Source organism: Pogona vitticeps, chromosome 1 (genome assembly GCF_051106095.1).
Source record: "Pogona vitticeps strain Pit_001003342236 chromosome 1, PviZW2.1, whole genome shotgun sequence".
Taxonomy (NCBI): domain Eukaryota; kingdom Metazoa; phylum Chordata; class Lepidosauria; order Squamata; family Agamidae; genus Pogona; species Pogona vitticeps.
In genome coordinates this window covers 313,802,138-313,822,355 of record NC_135783.1, presented here as the reverse complement: position 1 = coordinate 313,822,355, position 20,218 = coordinate 313,802,138, and the positions used below count along the sequence as shown (strand labels likewise).

General features: G+C 37.9%; 1 protein-coding gene across 2 annotated transcripts in view; it reads right to left on the bottom strand.

Annotated features, from left to right (window-relative positions):
• Window positions 1-20,218, bottom strand: part of AKAP6 (A-kinase anchoring protein 6) — a 335,833-nt gene that overhangs the window by 110,317 nt on the left and 205,298 nt on the right. For both annotated transcript variants that reach the window (XM_020788446.3, XM_078392147.1), the window contains one exon: window positions 7,496-7,616. In XM_020788446.3, coding sequence (XP_020644105.3) covers window positions 7,496-7,616 — 121 coding nt within the window. The remainder of the gene's footprint in view (window positions 1-7,495; window positions 7,617-20,218) is intronic.

The following is a 20,218-nucleotide window of genomic DNA, read 5'->3' as shown; positions in this document are numbered from 1 at the left end:
GCACAAAATGGCAGATTCAATTAAAAATAGATGAGTGAAAAGTTGTAAGTGATTCTAAGTGACCTTATGCTGAACCTAGCATATGTGAGATATTTAAAGAGTAGTTTTACCTGTACCACCGCCTACTGTTTCCATGGCTGAGTGGAGTTTTCAACCCAGATTTCCTGGGTCCTAGCCTGGTACTTTGTCTATTACACCACATGGGCTCTCAATAGGATACTTGCCAAAGTTATTAATAAATGCTTTTCCTTACCAAACTTTAACAACTACCCATTTCCACCTGCTAATTTGCCACATAGAGAAAATGGGCAGATAACAAGAACTTCTTTCCACAATGCACAGTTAAACTAAGGAAATCAGTTCCACAAAATATGGTGATGGCATCAATATATAGGAAATAAAGCCATGAAGGACTATTACTACTTACAAATACCTTATATTACCTTTGCTAGACAGTGTCTAAGATGTCACTGTTGTGTAGCATAGTAATGGCCTGTTCCTGCTGCCAGAATAAATTGGCAGAGGGATCTTCTTTTTTTTAAATTGGGATAAAGTCACATGAACTTTAGCCCAAATCCGAAACTTTTGCTGTGGTGTGTGCATTGTCATCACTACCTCCTCCTTTGGCTTTCTGCTGCTGCTGCAGGCTCTGATTCCACATCCACCACAAAAAATGGACCTCTGACAGGGGAACAAGAAAACCTGCTTCCCTAGCACAATGCTCTGTGCATGCACATGCCTCATGTGCATATGTTATAAATGTATTATTGTTGTTGTTTTAGGAGAACCTGGTACAACAGTGGGTTTTATTTTCAGTAAAATCAAACTCTACATTGCATCTGAACTTACAGAGGAGCTGACTCTACAAATCCCTATTGAATCAATGGGGATTTGTAGAGTCAGCTCCTCTGTAAGTTCAGATGCAATGTAGAGTTTGATTTTACTGAGAATAAAACCCACTGTTCTAATACAACTTACTATGCTAAGCAGCAGGTTTTTAGCTATTATATCTCTGAATAAACTTCTGAGAAACATGTATATGAAGGACCTGCTGTGCTCATGCTTTGCTTGTGGGTTTTCCATACACATCTGGTCATCCTTGTGCGAACAGTATGACATTCTTGGATAAGAATGCAGGCCCGTGTTCCTATCTAAGAGGATTCTTATGATCGTACCTGTTTTTCATTCCAAGTTTCCTTAGGGAACATTCACGTCTGATAAATATTTTAATGTCATTTAGCCAAGTGAACAACTCATCTTTGATTGGACGGCTGAGTGTTTAAGCTTTCCTGTTGCTAAATCAACACATTTCCTTATAAATCATTGCAACCGTCCTGGTATTTCTCGTACCCACCACAGTGCACATCCTTGTTGAAGATTTAATCAGGGCACATTTTATGCAGTATGTATTTCAAGCACCTTAAATGCTTTTATAATCAACCCTCCAAATGTCAAAGGAGATGCCAACATTTTTATATTTGTAAAGAAATGTTTGGATGAATTCACTCCCTACATGCTAACAATTTTAACAATCATATCTTACTCAATTTAATGGGGTTTTAATCTAACACACAATTAATCTTCTGGGGGAAATGTAAGGAATTATCATTAACTTTCTCTGTGTAATGCATTCATTTCTAATCTCCACAGCTCCAATAAACGCTGATTTGCTTAATTTTGAACACTCCAGGCAGAAATCTTGCACCAGTACAGAAGTTTCCATTAACGAATGACTGATAAGAGTTAATTTAGACACTTGGGCCAGATCCTATGAATCCTATGCAGGATAACTGTCACTGGATCTCTACCAGAAGCTCGTATGATCTGCCCCAGGTAGTATAATATAAGAAGAAGATGATATTCTTACCTTTTGCTGTATAAAACTTTGATCTATCAAGATGAACCAGAAATATCCACATGATTCAGGCACACTATGCAAAGTACATTATAATGGGAAAAGGATGACCAGGCAAGAGAACATGAGACTATGGCTGAGCGTGGATGTGAAAATGTAAGCTTGTAGAACTATACTGTACTTATTTTGTAGTAGTAGCACCTATTGCTAGCCAATCAGAGAATTAAACAACATAATGAATCTTGTGTGTTGATCCCCTTGCTGGTCTGGCCAATTGCTCCTCCTTTTCCTCTAGTTGGAAAACATGTGTCTTACAGCCAGGTGCCGCAGATAGAAGCTGCACTATGTCTTATCTAAGGCTCAAACTAGATAATAGGTTTACCACATTTTTTGCAGAGATACTCTCCTGAGTAGTGAAAGACATTTTTTGTCACAGCATATGATTTTCCTCACCTATATATACTCTGCTTTATGACTGGTTATCGGAAGGTAAGCACAGGCTTAATTTGCAAATCCAATTGTGAGGCGTGTTATCTCTGATGAACTCCTAGTGTGGAATGGAAAATAAATTAAGCAGGTGAATGGCAGGGACATGCTTTCCCTTTAAGTTTAAGCCTCAAGTAATGGCTACAGAAAGTTTATTTCTTAGTCTAAGCCAATGGAGGAGAATGAAGTGGTAAGTTCCAGGTAGCAGAGAGGGATATGAATTACATATTTGGATTCAATAGCATAGTTTGCTTTGAGACAATATAAAATAATAGCTGACAGCATATTGACAATGTTGTGAGATTCAGTTTTTATATTACGTCACACTTCTGCCTAATACCACATAAAACAAGGGTTTAAAAATAATTGAAGGTTTGTTTGTTTGTTTAAATAATGTTGTATTTTAATGCCATCTGGAGGCAGAAGGAGGAGAATTCTTTTTGGATGCAAGATTACATTAAAGACAGAACCAACAGAGAAGACTGCCACTGAGCTGTATGACAGTATTTTAAAAAGCCCGCTGTCATCATTCGTCAGTATAAAATTGGAGACAGCGAGCTTGTCTTTAATCTGTATGAAATCTGAGAAAGAGATCACTGGGAATATATACTGAACTATGAATATACAGATAATGTTTTTCCTACCCAGTTCTGGTATTTCTGGATTGTTATTATGCTTTTAATGTACATTCGTGCCTTTCAATGCACTTGTTTTATTGTAGGTGTTTCCTATTTATAGACTCCTTTGAGAGAAAGAGTAATGCTGGCAATAGTGATAACACAGCAGGTAACCTAGAGAAGAAAGTTTGCTGAGCTGGCAAGGAGGAGGAGTCTGTGGGTTTAAGAAACCTACTACAAGAAAAGAAAATGTAATGAACTGGTAGTTCTTTAAGTGTAGTGTCATGCATCAAAAAGGTTGTGTGAGAGATTATGCCTATGTTCCCAACAGATTTCTATTTTTGTGGTCCTGCAAGGGGATGACCAAAACAACTTTCCACCCGTATACACTGAAAACCATCAAAGGCTAGAATGGAAAATTGCTGTGTACATTTCCGAGGTACAATCCATATATTAGCATTCCAATTCTGTACGCAGATGAGCCCTCATGTGGTGGCTGCCAGTACTGACCACATTGTAAGAGAGGATTCCGAAGGAATACTCTTTCCAGCAGTAACAGAGTGCCACCTGATACCTCAAGAGGGTACCCTTCAAGAAACATTTGGCATTTGAGCGTGAGAAAGTAAAATAGTCTTTTGGTGATTTTCCCACTTTTGTTATTAACTCGGGAAATAGCAAGGATTAATGCATATGTTGCATATTTCTAGCATATAACCTAATGAAACCTATTTAAAGAATAATTATAGGAATGAGAGAGCTGTTTTTGCAATTTTGACCTTGATTTATTTTGACTACTATTGTTTGGATAATTAAAACATGATCTTTCTGAATATATGATTCTAAGCTGTTAAACCCTGAATTTGAGGAGAAGAATTAATTGTGATGTGCTCTGGGTTGTTTCATGCACAACTTTCAGCATCTTTGTTCACTTTTGTTTGCATGAATAGTGAGGCTACATGTTCAGAATTTATAATATACGATTTGTGGCTTGTGGCACTTGTCATATATCCAAGCTCTTTGTTCACAGCAAGTTGCTTTGTATTTAGCTGGTAGTAACAGGTAACTAGGAATTCCATGAAGGTAACTGTGCAGTCTGCTAATAGAAGAATGGATCTCTAAGATTTTTTTAAGAGTTGTACTAGTAGCTTACTATAGTCAGTGCCACATTATCATATATTTTTATTGAGGCTATGCATTTTGCTGTTTTATTTTAGACAGCACGGACCTGTGAAAACCCCACATTAAATATGCATTGCCCTCTTTAATTCTCTGGATTCAGTATTTTCTTTCTTCTGCATCTGAACATGTATCCAACTCTCTACATAACATACTCTACTATGTATGTTTGTATTGTGTGTCCTCAAGTCAATTTTGACTTATGGCAACCTTTTCCAGAGTTTTCTAGGAAGAGAGTCCTCAGAAGTAGTTTACCGTTCCCTTCTTTTGGTGACATCCTGGGACTGTGCAGCTTGCCCAAGGCCACACAGGCTGGCTCTTCTCCCAGGAAGCACAGTGGGGAATTGAACTTACAACTTCTGGCTCCACAGCCAGATACCTAAACCACTGAGCTATTCAGTCACCTGATCAACATACTATACTACTAAAAGAGTATTTCCCAAATGGAATCTTATTTTTCTATTTTCAACCTCTGCTACTCATAACCCCTTAATAATAATGATGATGATCATGTGCCATGAAGTCAACTCTGACTTATGGCAACCAGTTTCAGGGTTTTTGAGGTAGAGAATACACAGAAGTGGTTTACCACTCTCTTCTTCTGGGGGCGCCCTGGGTCTGTGCAGCTTGCCCAAGGCCACACAGGCTGGCTATTCTCCCTAGAGGCACATTGGGGAATCAAATTCCTAATCTCTGGTTCTGCAGCCAGATACCTAAACCACTGAGCTAGCTATTTGTCTTATTATTTTCCACAATAAATCTGTTTCTCCTGCTCTTCTTTTGCTAGCACTAAAATGTATTTTATCTGTTGCAAATGGGCCTATGAACAAGCAATGGGTTTCTTAATTTTCTCATTCACATATACAGAACTCAACTTTGCTGCATCAGCTATTTTATGTTGAAATATTAATACTGGTGGCAAATATTTTCCCAATTGCCCACCTATATTTCAGCTTCCTGAGAAGCATCCTGGAACAGCTATAACAGCATGGTCATGTAAAGTTACAACAGTTTTGAAGCTAAAAGGTTAAGGTTACAAAAGTAGCAATACTGTGGATTTGTATATACTGAAATTTGGCATGGAAATACCAAGTACTGTATACCCTTTGTTGTTATTCTATGATGTCAAGTCATTTCTGACGTGTGGCAACCATAACAGGGGTTTTCAGATTTGTGAGACAATGAAGGTTTTTCATTGCCACACTAAAACGAGCTTCCATGGTGGAGCAAGATTTGAACCCAGGTCTTCTATCCCTAAGATACTTTACTTCAAATTATTTTATATTTTATATTTTATAATATACTTTATATATAATAATACATCTTATTTTAAGTATTTACTCATGTTAAGATAGTGGAAGTTCTTTTAATATGATATTTCAGTGATCCATATTTCTGCTTTTACCATATTTTCCATTTCAGCCATTTATATGATTTATATCCCACTCTTCCTCACAGGAAGTCAAGACAGTTAACAATCAAAGTTAAAGCATACAGTGACAATCACAATTTAAAACTACTTAAAACCACAAATTACAGATAAAATACAATGAAAGTGATGAAAAATGTGGCAATCAAATCTTGAACGATAGAATTTGTGGAGGCAACAAGAGGTGATGGATGGGTGCCACCACTGAAAAAGCTCTGCTGTGTGGTGAAGCTGAATTGTTTCAGGGTATCACAAGCCTTTTATCTCTTGTATATGCTTTGCATATTGTTGGCACATCTTATCTGGTAGTTGCGTGTACTTGTCAACATATATGAGAGTATACTCTGACATGCATCAGAGTAATCATGATCTTTGTGGACAGCCATATACACTACTTTGATGGTTCAGTGGTTCTTCAGATTCAGAGTAATTTTTTTCCTAGTTTTTTTTACAGTACAGAGTAAAATGCTTGTGTGTGGCACACGTTTTACTATTTTGTTTGTATAGAACTCAGAGGAGCTGCTTTACTAACTTACCAATGTAAGAACATAGCAAGGCATCTTATCCTGAGTAATATTGGCCTATCAAGCCCATAACTGTTGCTACTGACTAGCAGCCTGTCTCCAGGTCTTCCCACAGAATTCTTTCCTAGCCTTGCAGAGGGATTTAATCCAGAACTTTGCACATGCCAAGCAAGGGCTCTATATACCAAGCACAAGCGACAGTAAATATTTCCTCCATTCAAGTTTTTTTTTTTTTTTGGTGGAGAAAGCTTTACATTGAATTAATGCCATTTTGAAACAGAAACATGTTTTATTAAACCAGCAAACATATAAGCTGGGAAGAAAGAAAACAACTTCTATTTGACCTTGAGTGTATCTTTTCTTTTCAACGAATTCTTTAAAAGCTAGAGGGTAGTTGTTTCTTGTCATTATACCGTTGCTGATTCTGTGGTTAGTTATTAATTTTATTTTTTATGATTCACAATCTGCTCTTTGAGATATGCCATATGCTCAAAGCAATTCAAGGATGACAACTGTCAGAATTAGTCCAATAAAAATTGCCTAAATGAGAGAGATTTACTGCATCCTGACATTTCTGCATAAAGCCCCTCCTCCACATCTCAAATCACCCTCCCCAGGATCTCCACATCACATACAAAAGGCTCATATTGATGCTAAAGGTGAAATTACAGCTCTGAAGAAGTTAGCTTAATGCTGTCTTTAGCACACGTTAACAGCCGCCCTGTCTTGTAGAACTGTAAGAAAAAGCAATTGCTTTCTAGCCTTTTCTCTTTGTGTGTTTGTATTAAACAAAAGATCTGTAATCCATGCACAAAGTTTACAAGTACTACGCTTAGTTCACATGGACCATTTTGTCTTAATAAAATTAAATTATTTATATTTATTTTATTTAAAATATTTTTATCCTGCCTTTCTTCTTAAAAAGAGCCCACAGTGGCAGCTTTCCAGATAACTAACACAAATTAAATTGGGAAAAATCCCTCTATGCTGAAAATCAATAAATTAACATCAAGGCATTTTCCACTTATTAAAGAGGTGTGAAACACAGATAACATCCAGAAGAAAGCTCCAATCAAAACAATCTCAAAGTTATTATCATTTCCCCCCCCCATTTTGTTTCAGTCCATAAATGCAGTTTTATCCTATTTCTATTCACTCCAAAGACAAATCTTTGTCCTCCTATAGAATGGTACCCAATAGACGGCGATAAAGGGAACTTCCTTACAATTATGATGTTGGTGCAGGCTGTCAGCACAGAGGGAATGGAAATGAGTTTGGGAACAAGGATGGGAATTCTAATAGACACCATGATATATACAATGAACGCAGGGCTATCCTGAGAGAGAAAGACTTGTCAAACTAATCAGATCTTCTATAGTTAGGTAAAGGCAGTAACGGAAGCTCTAACCTTGTAAAGATGCAGCTGCTGCTCTTCTGACATCATCAGGTCATGGCTGTCTATCACTATGGATTCCATGTCAATCAGCCAATCCCACAGCTCCTGGTATTCTGAATCAAAATCCAAGAGGCTGCAGATAAGGAACAAAATGTATTATGCATAATAGGGTATAGCTGTTAAAATCTTATATTAGAATATTCTCAAAAACCCATGATCTTTCTAGCCCTGTTGTGGAAGATATTCTTTAGTTCAGCAGGACAGATGAAATTCAACTCCAGTACTGTATAAAGTCATGGCTTAAATCTCAGCAAATTATGTTAAGTTCAACAGCAGATATATTTTACTTTCTTGAAAATATGCAACAAGGGAATTATATATGGAGTTGCTTGATGGTTTTTAAAGTGCTAACATATTTTGCAAACCTCTCTGTAATGAGCATTATGTGCGATTATTTGGACCAAAAATACTATTTCACAGAGAAATGACTCAACCTCTTTAGCTACCCCTCTGCTGCCTAGCTGCCTATCTCTGCAAATATATATCCTACGTTTATTTTCATGCATGAGTAGCTAGCATTTCAACATAACGCTTTAAGATAGGCTTGAGTGAATATAGTAAGCCAGTGAGAACCAAGGCCAGATACAGTATGAGACAGGTGTTCCCTACAGACATGTTAGAAACAAAGGTAAGGACAGGAAGTCAAAACAATGAATCCTTGAATAGCCAGCAATCATTAAAATTCAAAGAAGGATCACAATGGTTTCCAACAAAATAAATCATTAGAATAAGGAGCTTAACAGGATTAATGTTATTCTCTATTGAAAGCCCAGTGAATAAGTAAAACATTGTGATACAAAAAAAAAAAAAAAAGATGCACATGGAAAAACTGCAAAATTTGTCTGAAGGATAACTCTCTGAAAGAATCATCCAGACCTGTTAAACTGTAACTCTTCCAAGGCATGCAATGCTGTGCAGTATTATTGCATTCCCCAATTAATTAATGCTATATACTTGAACCAATATTGGTGAGGTCCACTATCTTACAGAGGGAAATCTGCACAACTCCAGAAGCATCACAATGGGAAAAACCAGAACATAAGTCTTTGGCATGAATCCATCAAAGCTGAACCGGTTTAAAAACTGCCAGTATTCACATAAAATGAGTATTATGACTCTATTTTGAGTTATTTCTGCAATAATATTTTTAAAAGATGGATAGCTGACCAATAGGGCTTTCAAGGTAAATGAGACATTTAAGGAGTGGCTTTACTACTTCCACTTTTCCAGCGAGTTTCCATGGCCAAGTGGACATTCAAACCCTGTTTTCCAGAGCCTGTCTGTCACTCTATCCACTACACCACACTGGGAATCCTCCCATAAATATGTGAAATTTTAATTTGGGATATTTCAGGCAACTAGTTAATGATGGCTGCAGTCACAACCATATCTAGATCATACGGCTGCCATTGAAATAATTACATTGGAAAACACATTCCATTCTATTATTTTTCCTCATATTCACCAATGGGGAATCAATTCCCAAAGCCATCCTATGGGAAAAAATAGAGAAATTAGAGGTTTTTTAATCGAGAACCATTCATTTAAAGATTATTGCAGTTAGTAGATTCCAGACATGGCTTATATATTTTCCACCTCAGAGTTAGAATACACTACAATGTTATAACCAATGTATGGCATAAGGTGCTTTCAAACAGTTCAAATAGTTTGGGGACATTTATAAGAGTTGGCAAAAAACATAAAAGCTGACCCTAAAATCTGATGGGAGTGGAGTGTCTTCCAAATTGACTGATACCAACTTTTGTCAAACTTCTCTTATAGTTGTTGTGAGAAAAGAAGCCATTTTGTATTATTCCAGTCAGTATAAGTATTTCAAAGCGAATCATCACTACTCTGGAATAAATGTTATTTCAAACTTGTATCTCAAGAATCTTTGTTGAACAAAAGTTTTTTTTAAATGTGTCTGTGTATATTCTTCTGTATGTAGTGTTAAGCTCTTTCTTGTTCATATAAGGTGTAGGTACAACTTTAATTTAAGTTAAGAGTAAAATATTCCTGACATGACATGAGTGAAGTCAGAAAAAGGCATCTAATAAATTGAATTCATAATCACCAATATATTCACAACTATGGAGAAAAATGGATAAAGACAAAGAACCTTAGTCAATTTCATATCTACTCCTGAAAAATAGACTCACTCAAAAGCACAGAATTGGAGGGAATCCCAAACATCAATTAGTTTAGCCTCCAGCTGACATACAAAATCTATCACTACAACAGCATCTATTAGGTCACTTTCCAACCCCTGTCAATAAACTCAAAGAGAAAATGTACTGTACCATGTTTAAAAGAAGTCTGCTCCAGCTTGTATTTCAAGAAGCTTTTCCTTATGTTTAGCTCATTTTTGAGTGGGGCGACTTATAAAAATTAGCTTTTCTAAAATATTTTATTTATTTAATCTGCAGGACAAAGCCCATGTTTATGCACTCTGTTCTATCCAAAATTCTCAGTATTTTCATTTCTTTAAACAGATTTTGTCTGTTAGTGTAAGGATGAGATCTAGGGTGGCTGAATCCTTTATTTTGTCTTCCACCATCTGGACAATAAAATTCTCAGCAGGTCAGAAGCCTATACTTTTCATTCTCCTCAGTGTTTCACCTTCACCAGATAGCAGTGGAGTTATAGAGTCCCTTTACTACCTCTTCCCTTTTAATTTTCAGATACATCATCTAAGAATCAGGATTAGGAGATCTCTGTGGAACACAGAACCCATCTTTATCTGGTTTGGTTGCTCAGGGCTGCCTGCCCACTCCTAAGTGGCAGAAAACATGGCATGGCTTCCCAACCACTTCCCTGGGTTCACAGCAGCTATTTCATGTTTATTTTAATTTAAAGTTACTTAAAGACGTAGATGTTATTTCCTGCTTTTCTTTCTTTCTTTCAAAATGCAGTTCTGCATGCAGCCTTAATTGCAGTTTAGTACTTTAATCATATTATCTAGATTTCCTTTCCTTACCCAGATGCTCTCAAATGTGATCTTTTGTGGTCTTTACATGCAATGCTAGTCCTGCCTCCTGTCCATTGGGGCTGTCTTTTTTGATTAAGTTATATTTGAAACTGCTGTAGATATTTAACTGTTAAGAATTATTTGGGATTGGAATTGTTCACCATGAGAATGAACATCCACAGAAGATCTGAAGGTGGAAGAAGACATTCAGGTGTGCGACAAAAAATATCTGTGTTTGTGTGAGAAGCAGACATAACAATTCTGTGTGGCAGCTGCAGAGTTTTTTCACCTTTTTATTTTTAATGTTAAAGGAAAGCAAGATGTTGCACTTAGCAACAATTGCTGGTTGCTTTTAAAATCTCTTAGGAATGTCACGGGAAATGCCAGTAGATGATGATGTTCTATGGTTCCCCAAGACATTGCATGGTTTCACCTATGTGTCCTTGATATCTGAAGTAATCCAGGCATAAAAGTATTTCAGGCTTTTGACTGCACTTCTCAAAATCCCATGTATGTTTTCTTCCTGTATATATTCCATATAAAATTGTAACATTTTTGTGCATTTTTTCTAATCTGCACTTTTTTTTCATTTTACTTAACTGACATGTTTTCCTGACTAAATTAAGTATGTTTGGTGTGTTTTTTCAATTATGCAATTAGTTGTTCACATTTTAAAATGTGTCTTGTTTTGTGTACATTTAATTTCTTTGAAAGGTAAGCCTCACAAATGCCTGAATAATCTTTTTAGTATCAAAAGATTTAAAGCAGGCACTTTGGCCAGGTATATGAGATCCAATTAATTTCTTTTCCACCCCTGCCATCATGCTGTCTTTGGAGAGTTTATAGTCCTTTTTGGCAAGATTTTGGGTAGAGCCTTCCTGATCCTTGTGATCTACTGTCAACAAATTCTTCCCTGTCTGTGTGTGGTGAACCTCATCTTCTGACAGATTTCCTTCATGGTTGTTGTGGGTTTTTTGGGCTCCATCATGATGAAGATTTCCTTCATCACGGAGTCTTATTACCTTACTTCAAGGTAATAAGACTCTACACAACGTGTGTGGTCAATAATTCATTTCAAATACATTTTTCTGTCTTCTTAAGTTATGGTCACCTGAAAGGAGTAACAAAAACACCACTCATACCAAGGTCCTTCACTTTCCTGTTGAGTTATTTGTAGTATATTCTAGGCTATACAGTGTCATTTGTTTTCGCAAGATCTCTGTGGCGATCTCCTCTGAAGCCCCTATTCCCTCAGGCTTTCATGAGATTCTCGCCCTTCTTCTTTCTTCGCTGCCACCAGGTATTACTGGATTAATATCCCAGCTCTTACCCTCACGATCGTCCTTTTTGGTTTGTAATACTATGACATAAATTGTTACTGCTGCTTTATCCCCTTTTAATGCCAATAAAGGTTTTAAGAAAGAAAGAAAGAAATACTGCATTAATACCACTTAATCATGGAGACATGTGTGCTTTTAAAAGTTAAGTCATTTATTAGGTCAGGGAAATTATATGATTAGTATTCAATAAGTAAATCACAGGCTGATAATCACTAGTATCTGAATCTAAACTGCTATAACTTTAAACCTCTTTTACCTCTCTATTCCATTCATCGTTCTCACAGATCTCTAACTCACTCTTAGTTCACTTTTAAGTTTCACACTGTCTCTCACTACCAGAATATCTCCTCATACTCCATACACCAGCCTTTATATCCAGCTCCCTCCCCCCTTGGCTCCACCTTCTGTCCTCTCATTGGCTTCAACTCCACTGTTCTGCTGTGGTGAACAGGTGAGGGCAGGGCTGTTCGCTACAGTCTCCATCACATCTTCCATATAGGTATCAAGGAAATAATATACGTTGCCTGGTTATGTGCCTTGACCTTACTTCCATCTGTCTTGTCTGGGAGTTACCTGTAAACATCTCCCTATGGATTTATCTGTGAAGATTCGCAGTCATCCAGATGAAATTATCTGGGAGTTGAGTCATGGCAACTGGACTTCTTTCTTGTTATCGTGAAACATTTCGCCACTCATCCAAGGAGCTTCTTCAGTCTGAGGAGAATTGGTAGGAGACCCCTGATATATTCTCTACGTTGGTTCCACTTCTCCCCAGTCTAAATAGGCTCATCCGATGGGCAAAGAATGGGTGTGTGTGAATGAAAATCCCACTTCTGCAGGTCTTCTCCACCCACTGTCATGGATTGTTAACAGTCTTTAACAATGGTCTTTATGGATTCTCCCTATGGATTGTTTTATAAATTTATTTAACTGCCTTTCACACACTTCATGAACTGCTGTCATCAGCTAGATCAGTGACCTCACTGCTTGATTTATTACACCGGCATATGAAAATAATATTTAAGAACCTGAGTGGAAAAGCCTGCTGAAGATTTTGGCACCCTATTTGCAGTCAGGCAAAGCTGCCTGGATGACAAATTCTGAGGCTAAAGGAAAAAATGGGGGCGTTATGGAAGGAAAAGTGAGGTACAGTGGTGCCTCGCTAGACAATGATAATCCATTCCATTGAAATTGCTGTTTAGCGAAATCATTGTCTAGCGAAAAGCATTTCCCCATTGGAATGCATTGAAACCTGTTTAATGTGTTCCAATGGGGAAGAACCGTCATTGTCTAGTGAAGATTGGCCATAGGAAAGCCGCTTTGCGAACCGCCGATCAGCTGTTTAAATCGCTGTCTTGTGAAGCTTAGGTCCCGAAAACACCTGTTTTGCAAGTGCGGGGGAAGCTGTCAAAATCGTCATCTAGCGAAAATTGGTTTGTGAAGCAGGGACCAAACATTGTCCAGTGAAATTCCCCCATAGGAATCACTGTTTTGTGAATCACTATAGCGATCACAAAAAGTCAATGTCTAGTGAAAAAACTGTCATGCAGGATAACTGTCTAGCGAGGCACCACCGTATCTTTCTTCCACCCTGTTGTGCTGCCATTGCTGTGGGCTGCCTGGGAATTCTGCGTATTGTAGTGCAAAACACCAGCCTACACACTTGTACTTTGCAGCAATGGGAACAAATGGTTGTTGGGGGCAGGGAGGAAAAGTTGTTATCTGTCTAGTTTTTGCAGGAGGATGACAGAAATGAGCCAGTAGGTACAGCCAGAGCAGTGCCTGTGGACTGACATGGAACTTCATTCTCTCCCAAGCATTTACAGATGAACAAGTTGTGAAAAATTGCTCTTTTTCACACTTTAATCGAGGATACCAGAGGCATCTCACACAATCATGTTTTTAAAAGCCATTTAAAAACTTGGCTCTTTGGGCAGGCCTTCCCTCCAGTCAATTAACTTACAAACTTCAGTTCTTGTGTAGAGTTGGTAATAGAGAGAGATGAGTCCATGCCCTGGCCCATGACTTATGTTTTCTCCAGGCTGATTGTTAATCCAAAATCTTGGCAGGCCTTACTAAAACGATTCATAAGTTGTTGGAGCTCTTCAGCAGAATGGGCAACAACAGCTGCATCGTCGGCAAAGAGGAAGTCCCACATGCATTTCAGCTGGACTTTCGTCTTTGTTCTCAATTAAGAGAGATTAAAGGGCTGTGCTGTCTTGTTAGTGGCTTTGCTGTTTGTTTTTGGAGGTTTTTTGCCTCAGCAATGGAAGTGGCTTTGCTGTTTGTTTTTGGAGTTCTCTTTTTTTTTCCTTAAAGCCCCAGCACCTTCTGACCGGGCTTGCTGTGTTCTTTTCAATTTCTTTGGTGATTTTTTTTCCAGCCGGAACGGATTAATCGGTTTTCAATGCATTCCTATGGGAATTGGTGCTTCGACTTACAAACATTTCGACTTATGAACACCATTCCAATACAGAATAAGTTCGTAAGTTGAGGCACCACTGTATTTGCACGCAAGGGACCTGTTTCAGTCTCTCGCATGTGCAGGTAGGAGCAGAATAAAACTTCTGATATCTTGGAGATTCAGTCAGGGTAAATATAGATGATACAGCTTTATTGATGGCACTTATATGCCACCCATCTAGACATTATCTACTCTGGGTGGCTCACAACAAACAAGATAAAAACAATTAATATAGAATAACAGTTTTGCAGCAATATACAATGATAACAATAGTTAAAGATGGGAAGAAAAATAAATTAAGTAGTGCCTGGAGGGAAGGCCTGTCTGAATAACCACATCTTAAGTTGGTTTTTAAAAATGCCCAGCGAGGGGGCTAAACAGATGGCATGTGGCCAGAAGCAGAAATCACGTCACTGATGTGATTCCTTCTGAGATTTGTGCCTGAGCAATCTGACTTGTAAAGAAACAACATGACTAGCTGATCACAAACTTAAGCAAGCTAATTTGTAACTTCTGAGAGGTGAGAGGAACTCATGCTTTGGCAATAAACCATCTTTCAGCACTTGAAGAATTCCCTGTTCCTGTGACACGCTCCCTGTTTTGTCTAATTTGATCCTCACTGCAGACAATATTGGACCAGTATTGTAATATGATACGAGTCACCTTGCTACGTTCTTAAAATAATATTGGCAACATTATGGCCAAGCTGTTAACTTGAAGAATGTGAATATAAATTTGTTTAGTCCCTGTGGCTGGGGAAGAGAATTGAGTTATAAGAAATGTATTTTAACTCGATGGATAGGTAATCACACATGCAGAGTTGGATGCCCAATCCTCTGAATGCAAACATATTTCTTAAGATATGGATATTATTTCATTTGATAAAATAAAACTTCAGGACAGTCTTTCAGATGAGGAACTATTTTCTGAGCAGCATTACAAACTTTTTTTTCAAATGCAAGAGTATGCGATACCTTTATAGACTACTAAAAAAATGATCATATAATATGTGAGCTTTTGTGGATCAAGACCACTTCATCAGGCTTCTACCAGTGTGGAGAATTAAAGGTTAAAAGGTCTTGGCAAGATGGATTTTGCCAAGTACATCTTTCTTAAATGTACGTCAGGAAAGATGCCGGTGGCATTAGAGTTGTGGAGGCAGCTGTGGATTGGATATCACATCCCAGTTCTTCAAAGAAAAGTATCACCTATTTTGCATTTGTATTTTGTACTGACCACATGACTCCCTTTTCTTATACTGTAGTATCCTAGAAAAATGAAGTTGGAAGGGGCCTACAAGGCTGTCAAGTCCAATCCCCTGCTCAGTGCAGGAATATAATCAAAGCATATCTGCCAGATGATTATCTAAGTTTTTCTTGAATGCCTCCAGTGTTGGAGCACTCACCGACTCCCAAGGTAACTGGCTCCACTGTTGTACTGCTCTAATAGTTAGGAAGTTTTTCCTGATATTCAATGGAAATCTGGACTTGAGTCCATTGTTGTGTATCCTGCAATCTGGGATGATTGAGAACAGATCTTGCCCCTCCTCTGTATGACAGCCTTTCAAATATTTGAAAAGTACTGTCATATCACCCCCCAGTCTTCTTTCCTCAAGGCTAGACATGCCCAATTCTTTCAGCCTTTCCTTATAAGGCTTGTTTTCCAGACTCCTGATCATCCTCGCCCTCCTCTGAACAATTTGTTAGCATCGTCTTTCAAGTGTGGTGTCCAGAACTGGATACAATGCTCAAGGTGAGGCCTAACCAGTGCTGAATAGAGGGGGACTAGCACCTTGAAGAATTTGGAAACTACTTCTATTAATGCAGCCTAAAATAGCATTTCCCTTTTTTGTAGGCACATCACACTGTTGGCTCATACTTAATTTGTGATCTACGACAATTCCATGACCCTTCTTGTAGTTTTGATGAGCCAGGTATCCCCCATCTTGTAACTGTGCAACTGTTGTTCCCCCCCCCCCAAGGTGCAGTACTTTGCACTTCTCCCTGTTGAATTTCATTCTGCTGCTTTCAGCCCAGTGCTCCATCCTATCAAGGTCATTTTGAATTTTGTTTCTGTCTTCTAGGGTATTAGCTATTCTGCCCAATTTGGTATCATCTGCAGATATGACAAGCATTTCCTGCACTCCCTCATCCAAGTCATTAATAAAAATATTGAAGAGCACTGGGCCCAGGACTGAGCCTTGGGGTATCCCAGTTAGAGAAGGACCCATTAATCATCACCCTCTGAGTACGATTTTGTAGCCAATTGTGTATCCACCTGACACGATCTACCCAGCCCACACCTAGTTAGCTTGCTAATCAGTATATCATGGGGCACTGTCAAAAGCTTTGCTGAAGTCAAGATATACTACATCTACAGCATTCCCTCTGCCTATCATGGAGGTCACCTGATTAAAAAAAAGATCAAATTAGTTTGGCAGGATTTGTTCTTGACAAATCCGTGTTGGCTTCTAGTTATTACTGCATTGTTTTCTAGGTGCTTGCACAATGAGTGCTTTACAATCTGTTCCAGAATTTTGCCTGGGATTGATGTCAGGCTGACTGGCCTGTAGTTCCCAGGTTTTTCTTTTTTGCCCTTTTTGAAGATAGAGACAACACTGGCCCTCTTCCAATCCTCTGGCACCTCACCCGTTTCCCATATTTCAAGAAAATAATGGACAGCTTTTCTGAGAGTTCTTCAGCCAATTCCTTCAGTACTCTCAGATGCAGTTCATCCGGCCCTGAAGATTTGAACTTGTTCAAGGCGGTAAGGTATTCCTTGACTGCAATCCTGTTCCCCTCCTTGCACTTCCAATTTGTTTGGAAGTTCATAGTCTGTCTTATGTGAAAAGATTGAACTAAAATAGGAATTGAGCACCTCTGCCTTTTCTTTGTCCTCTGTTACCATTTTTCCATCTCCATTGCGGAGCTGTGGCACTGTGTCTTTTTTTTGTCTTTTGATGGTCACATAGCTGAAGAATGCTTTTTAAATTGCTTTTAGTGTCTCTAGCTAACCTCAGCTCATTCCTAGCTTTTGCCCTCCTAATGCCATCCCTGCGTTTCCTTGCTGCTTGTCTGTACTCATCCTTGGTGGCCTGGCCTTCTTTCCATTTCTTGTACATGCCTGTTTTGGTTTTCCAAAAAACCTCCCTGAGCTTTTTGTGAAGCCACACTGGCCTTTTTTGACACCTCCCACCTTTTTTTCTTGTTGGAATTGTTTGTAGTTGTGCCTTTAGAATTACTTCTCTTTTTAAAAGAAGCTCCCACCCTTCTTGGACTCCTTTTCTTGTTAGGTTCTCCTGCCATGGGACCTTACTTATCCTTGTTCTGAGATTATTAAAATTGGCTTTTTAAAAAATCCAGCAGAAGTGTGCAACTACACTCTGCTTTTGTTTCTTTTGAAATCAAGAATTCTAGAAGGACATGGTCCCTCTCGTCTAGAGTTCTCCTTGCTGCCACTCACCAAAGTTTTTTCAGTTTGAGTAAATTTTGCTATTGCTTTCAGGTTGCTGCATCAGCAGCAGCATTGTCGTCATCGTCGTCATCATCGTTGTCGTCGTCATCGTCATCATCATCATCATCATCATCATCATCATCATCACCACCACCACCACCATCACCACCATCATTCTTCTCTCTATTATTTTTGCTAAAATATGTGGCCAAATAACCAAAAACCTTAAGAGGCTGAATTTTTTTACAAGTTGCTAGTTACTGTTATAGTTTCAAAACCCTGAAAATCTGAATATTTAGTTACTATTATAGTTACATTTAAAAATATTCTTTCATGTCTCTTAGAAGCAATTAAAATTGTTACATTCAGAATAGTTACAGTACTTTTAGTACCCTGAGAGAAAGATGGGAGTGCTACAAGCTGCTGGTTTGTGGTAAAAAAAAATACTTTCCTCCCATCCATCACGTCATCACTTCAACACCCAGAGAGCATGAGGCAACTGCATGAGATGTCAGCACTTGAACCATGCAATATTTTTTCTCCACCATTTAGTTAGATTATACCAATAATGATAAAAAGAAAGTACAGTTTCAATTATCTTCAAAATGAATGAAATTATCATTCATTATGATACAACTGTAATTTTGTACATTGGTACCTCTTATTAGAGAAAGGAACTTATTATTTGTGTCTAGTTACTTTGAATAAAAGTCATGTTTTTAATAAGTGATACCATCTTTAGCAAAATCTTAATAAGGGATCATATATCTAACTGGAATAATTTCATAAAATGATCAAAGATCCTTCAATGCTGTGGTTCTGATCTTTCTATTTTATTTAGTAAATTATATCAGGCTGAAGCTGAAATCTCACTCTATTGCATATTAAGTACAGCTCTTGAAAAATTTGTTATCACAGCTATCTGATGTTTTGAAGTTCACACATTAATTAGTGAAATATTGCCCCTGTGCAGCTCAAACAATTATCTAACACTCAAATCCAACAGTAATCTGTATCTGGGCCATTATTTTGTTTTAGTATCCCTAGGGTTGCTAGCCTAAACACACTTACTAGGGAGTACACCAATGGGATTTCAACATAAATTCATATAGGATTGCACTCTACACAATAATTATAGTTCCATAACAGATTGCACAGTCAGCATAACACATTAATATGTACAAACAGCAATATACATATGTATCACAATATCTCCTTCTGCTTACATGAAACAAGTCAAAGATTACTGCTACAATAAAGACCAGGAATTTTATATTGGTATAGGCAGACAAACGTTTCCCATATTTATGTGAATGAATCACATTTTACCTATATTTTCTTTTCAAACTTTCCCCATCCTCTCTTAATTCCTTGTCCAAAACAATGAAGAAAGTTTGTCTGCAAGGTCAAGGTATATGAAAGATATGCATGTTTTTCATTCTAAACCCCTTCAGATTTTTGAAGGATGAATTATCTGCCAGCTCTACTAAGTTTTTATATATCACTCAGCAACAGAATTGTTTAAAGATTTTGCATGAAATCCTGCTAGGCAGGTTCTGGACACAAAACAGGAATGGCCTCCTCTTCAGCAACAGCAGATTTTCACTAATTAACGACTTCCTTTTTTTTCAGTTTTGGGGTGCATGCAACGTGGTCTCATTTCGTTGTATGGTATACTGTGTATATACTTACAATGACAATAAATTATATTATTATTATTATTATTATTATTATTACATGTCAGCTGTGCACACCCCTAAATAAACTGATGTCATCATTCCCTTTCCACAGCTGAACCTGTATAACAAGATTTTGTTATTACGTCCTGTCAAGTTACCTCTGAACTTATGGTAACCCTATGAATGCATGATATTCAAAATATCCTGTCCTCAACAAAGCTGCTCAGCTCTTGTAAACTCAAGGCTATGACTTCCTTTTGGGAGTCATTCCATCTCATATTTAGTCTTCCTCTTTTCCTGCTGCCCCAAACTCTTCCTAGCATTGTTGTCCTTTCCAGTAAATCTTTCTTTCTTATGATGTGCCTAAAGTGAGAGCCTCAGTTTTATCATCTTTGCCTTCAGACAGAGTTCAGGCTTGATTTGCTCTAGAACCCACTTGTTGTTCTTCTCGCAGTCCAAGGTCCCGTCTGCAACGCTCTCCTCCAGCACTAATTTTCAAACAAATTAATTTTCTTCCTGTCAGCTTTCTTCACTGTCCAGCTTTCACACTCATATATATGCTAGATTATCTTGTCTAATTCTTCACTTGTGTCCTTCCATGTCTAAGTCTTCTGATGCAGTAAAATTCTTTCACTATTTCTTCATTGTCAATATTAAAGCTATCTAGTTCTGTAGTTATGATTTTTGTCTTCTTAATGTTCAGCTGCACTCTTGCCTTGGCATTTTCTTCTTTCTCTTTCATTAAAAGTTGTTTCAAGTCTTTGCAGCTTT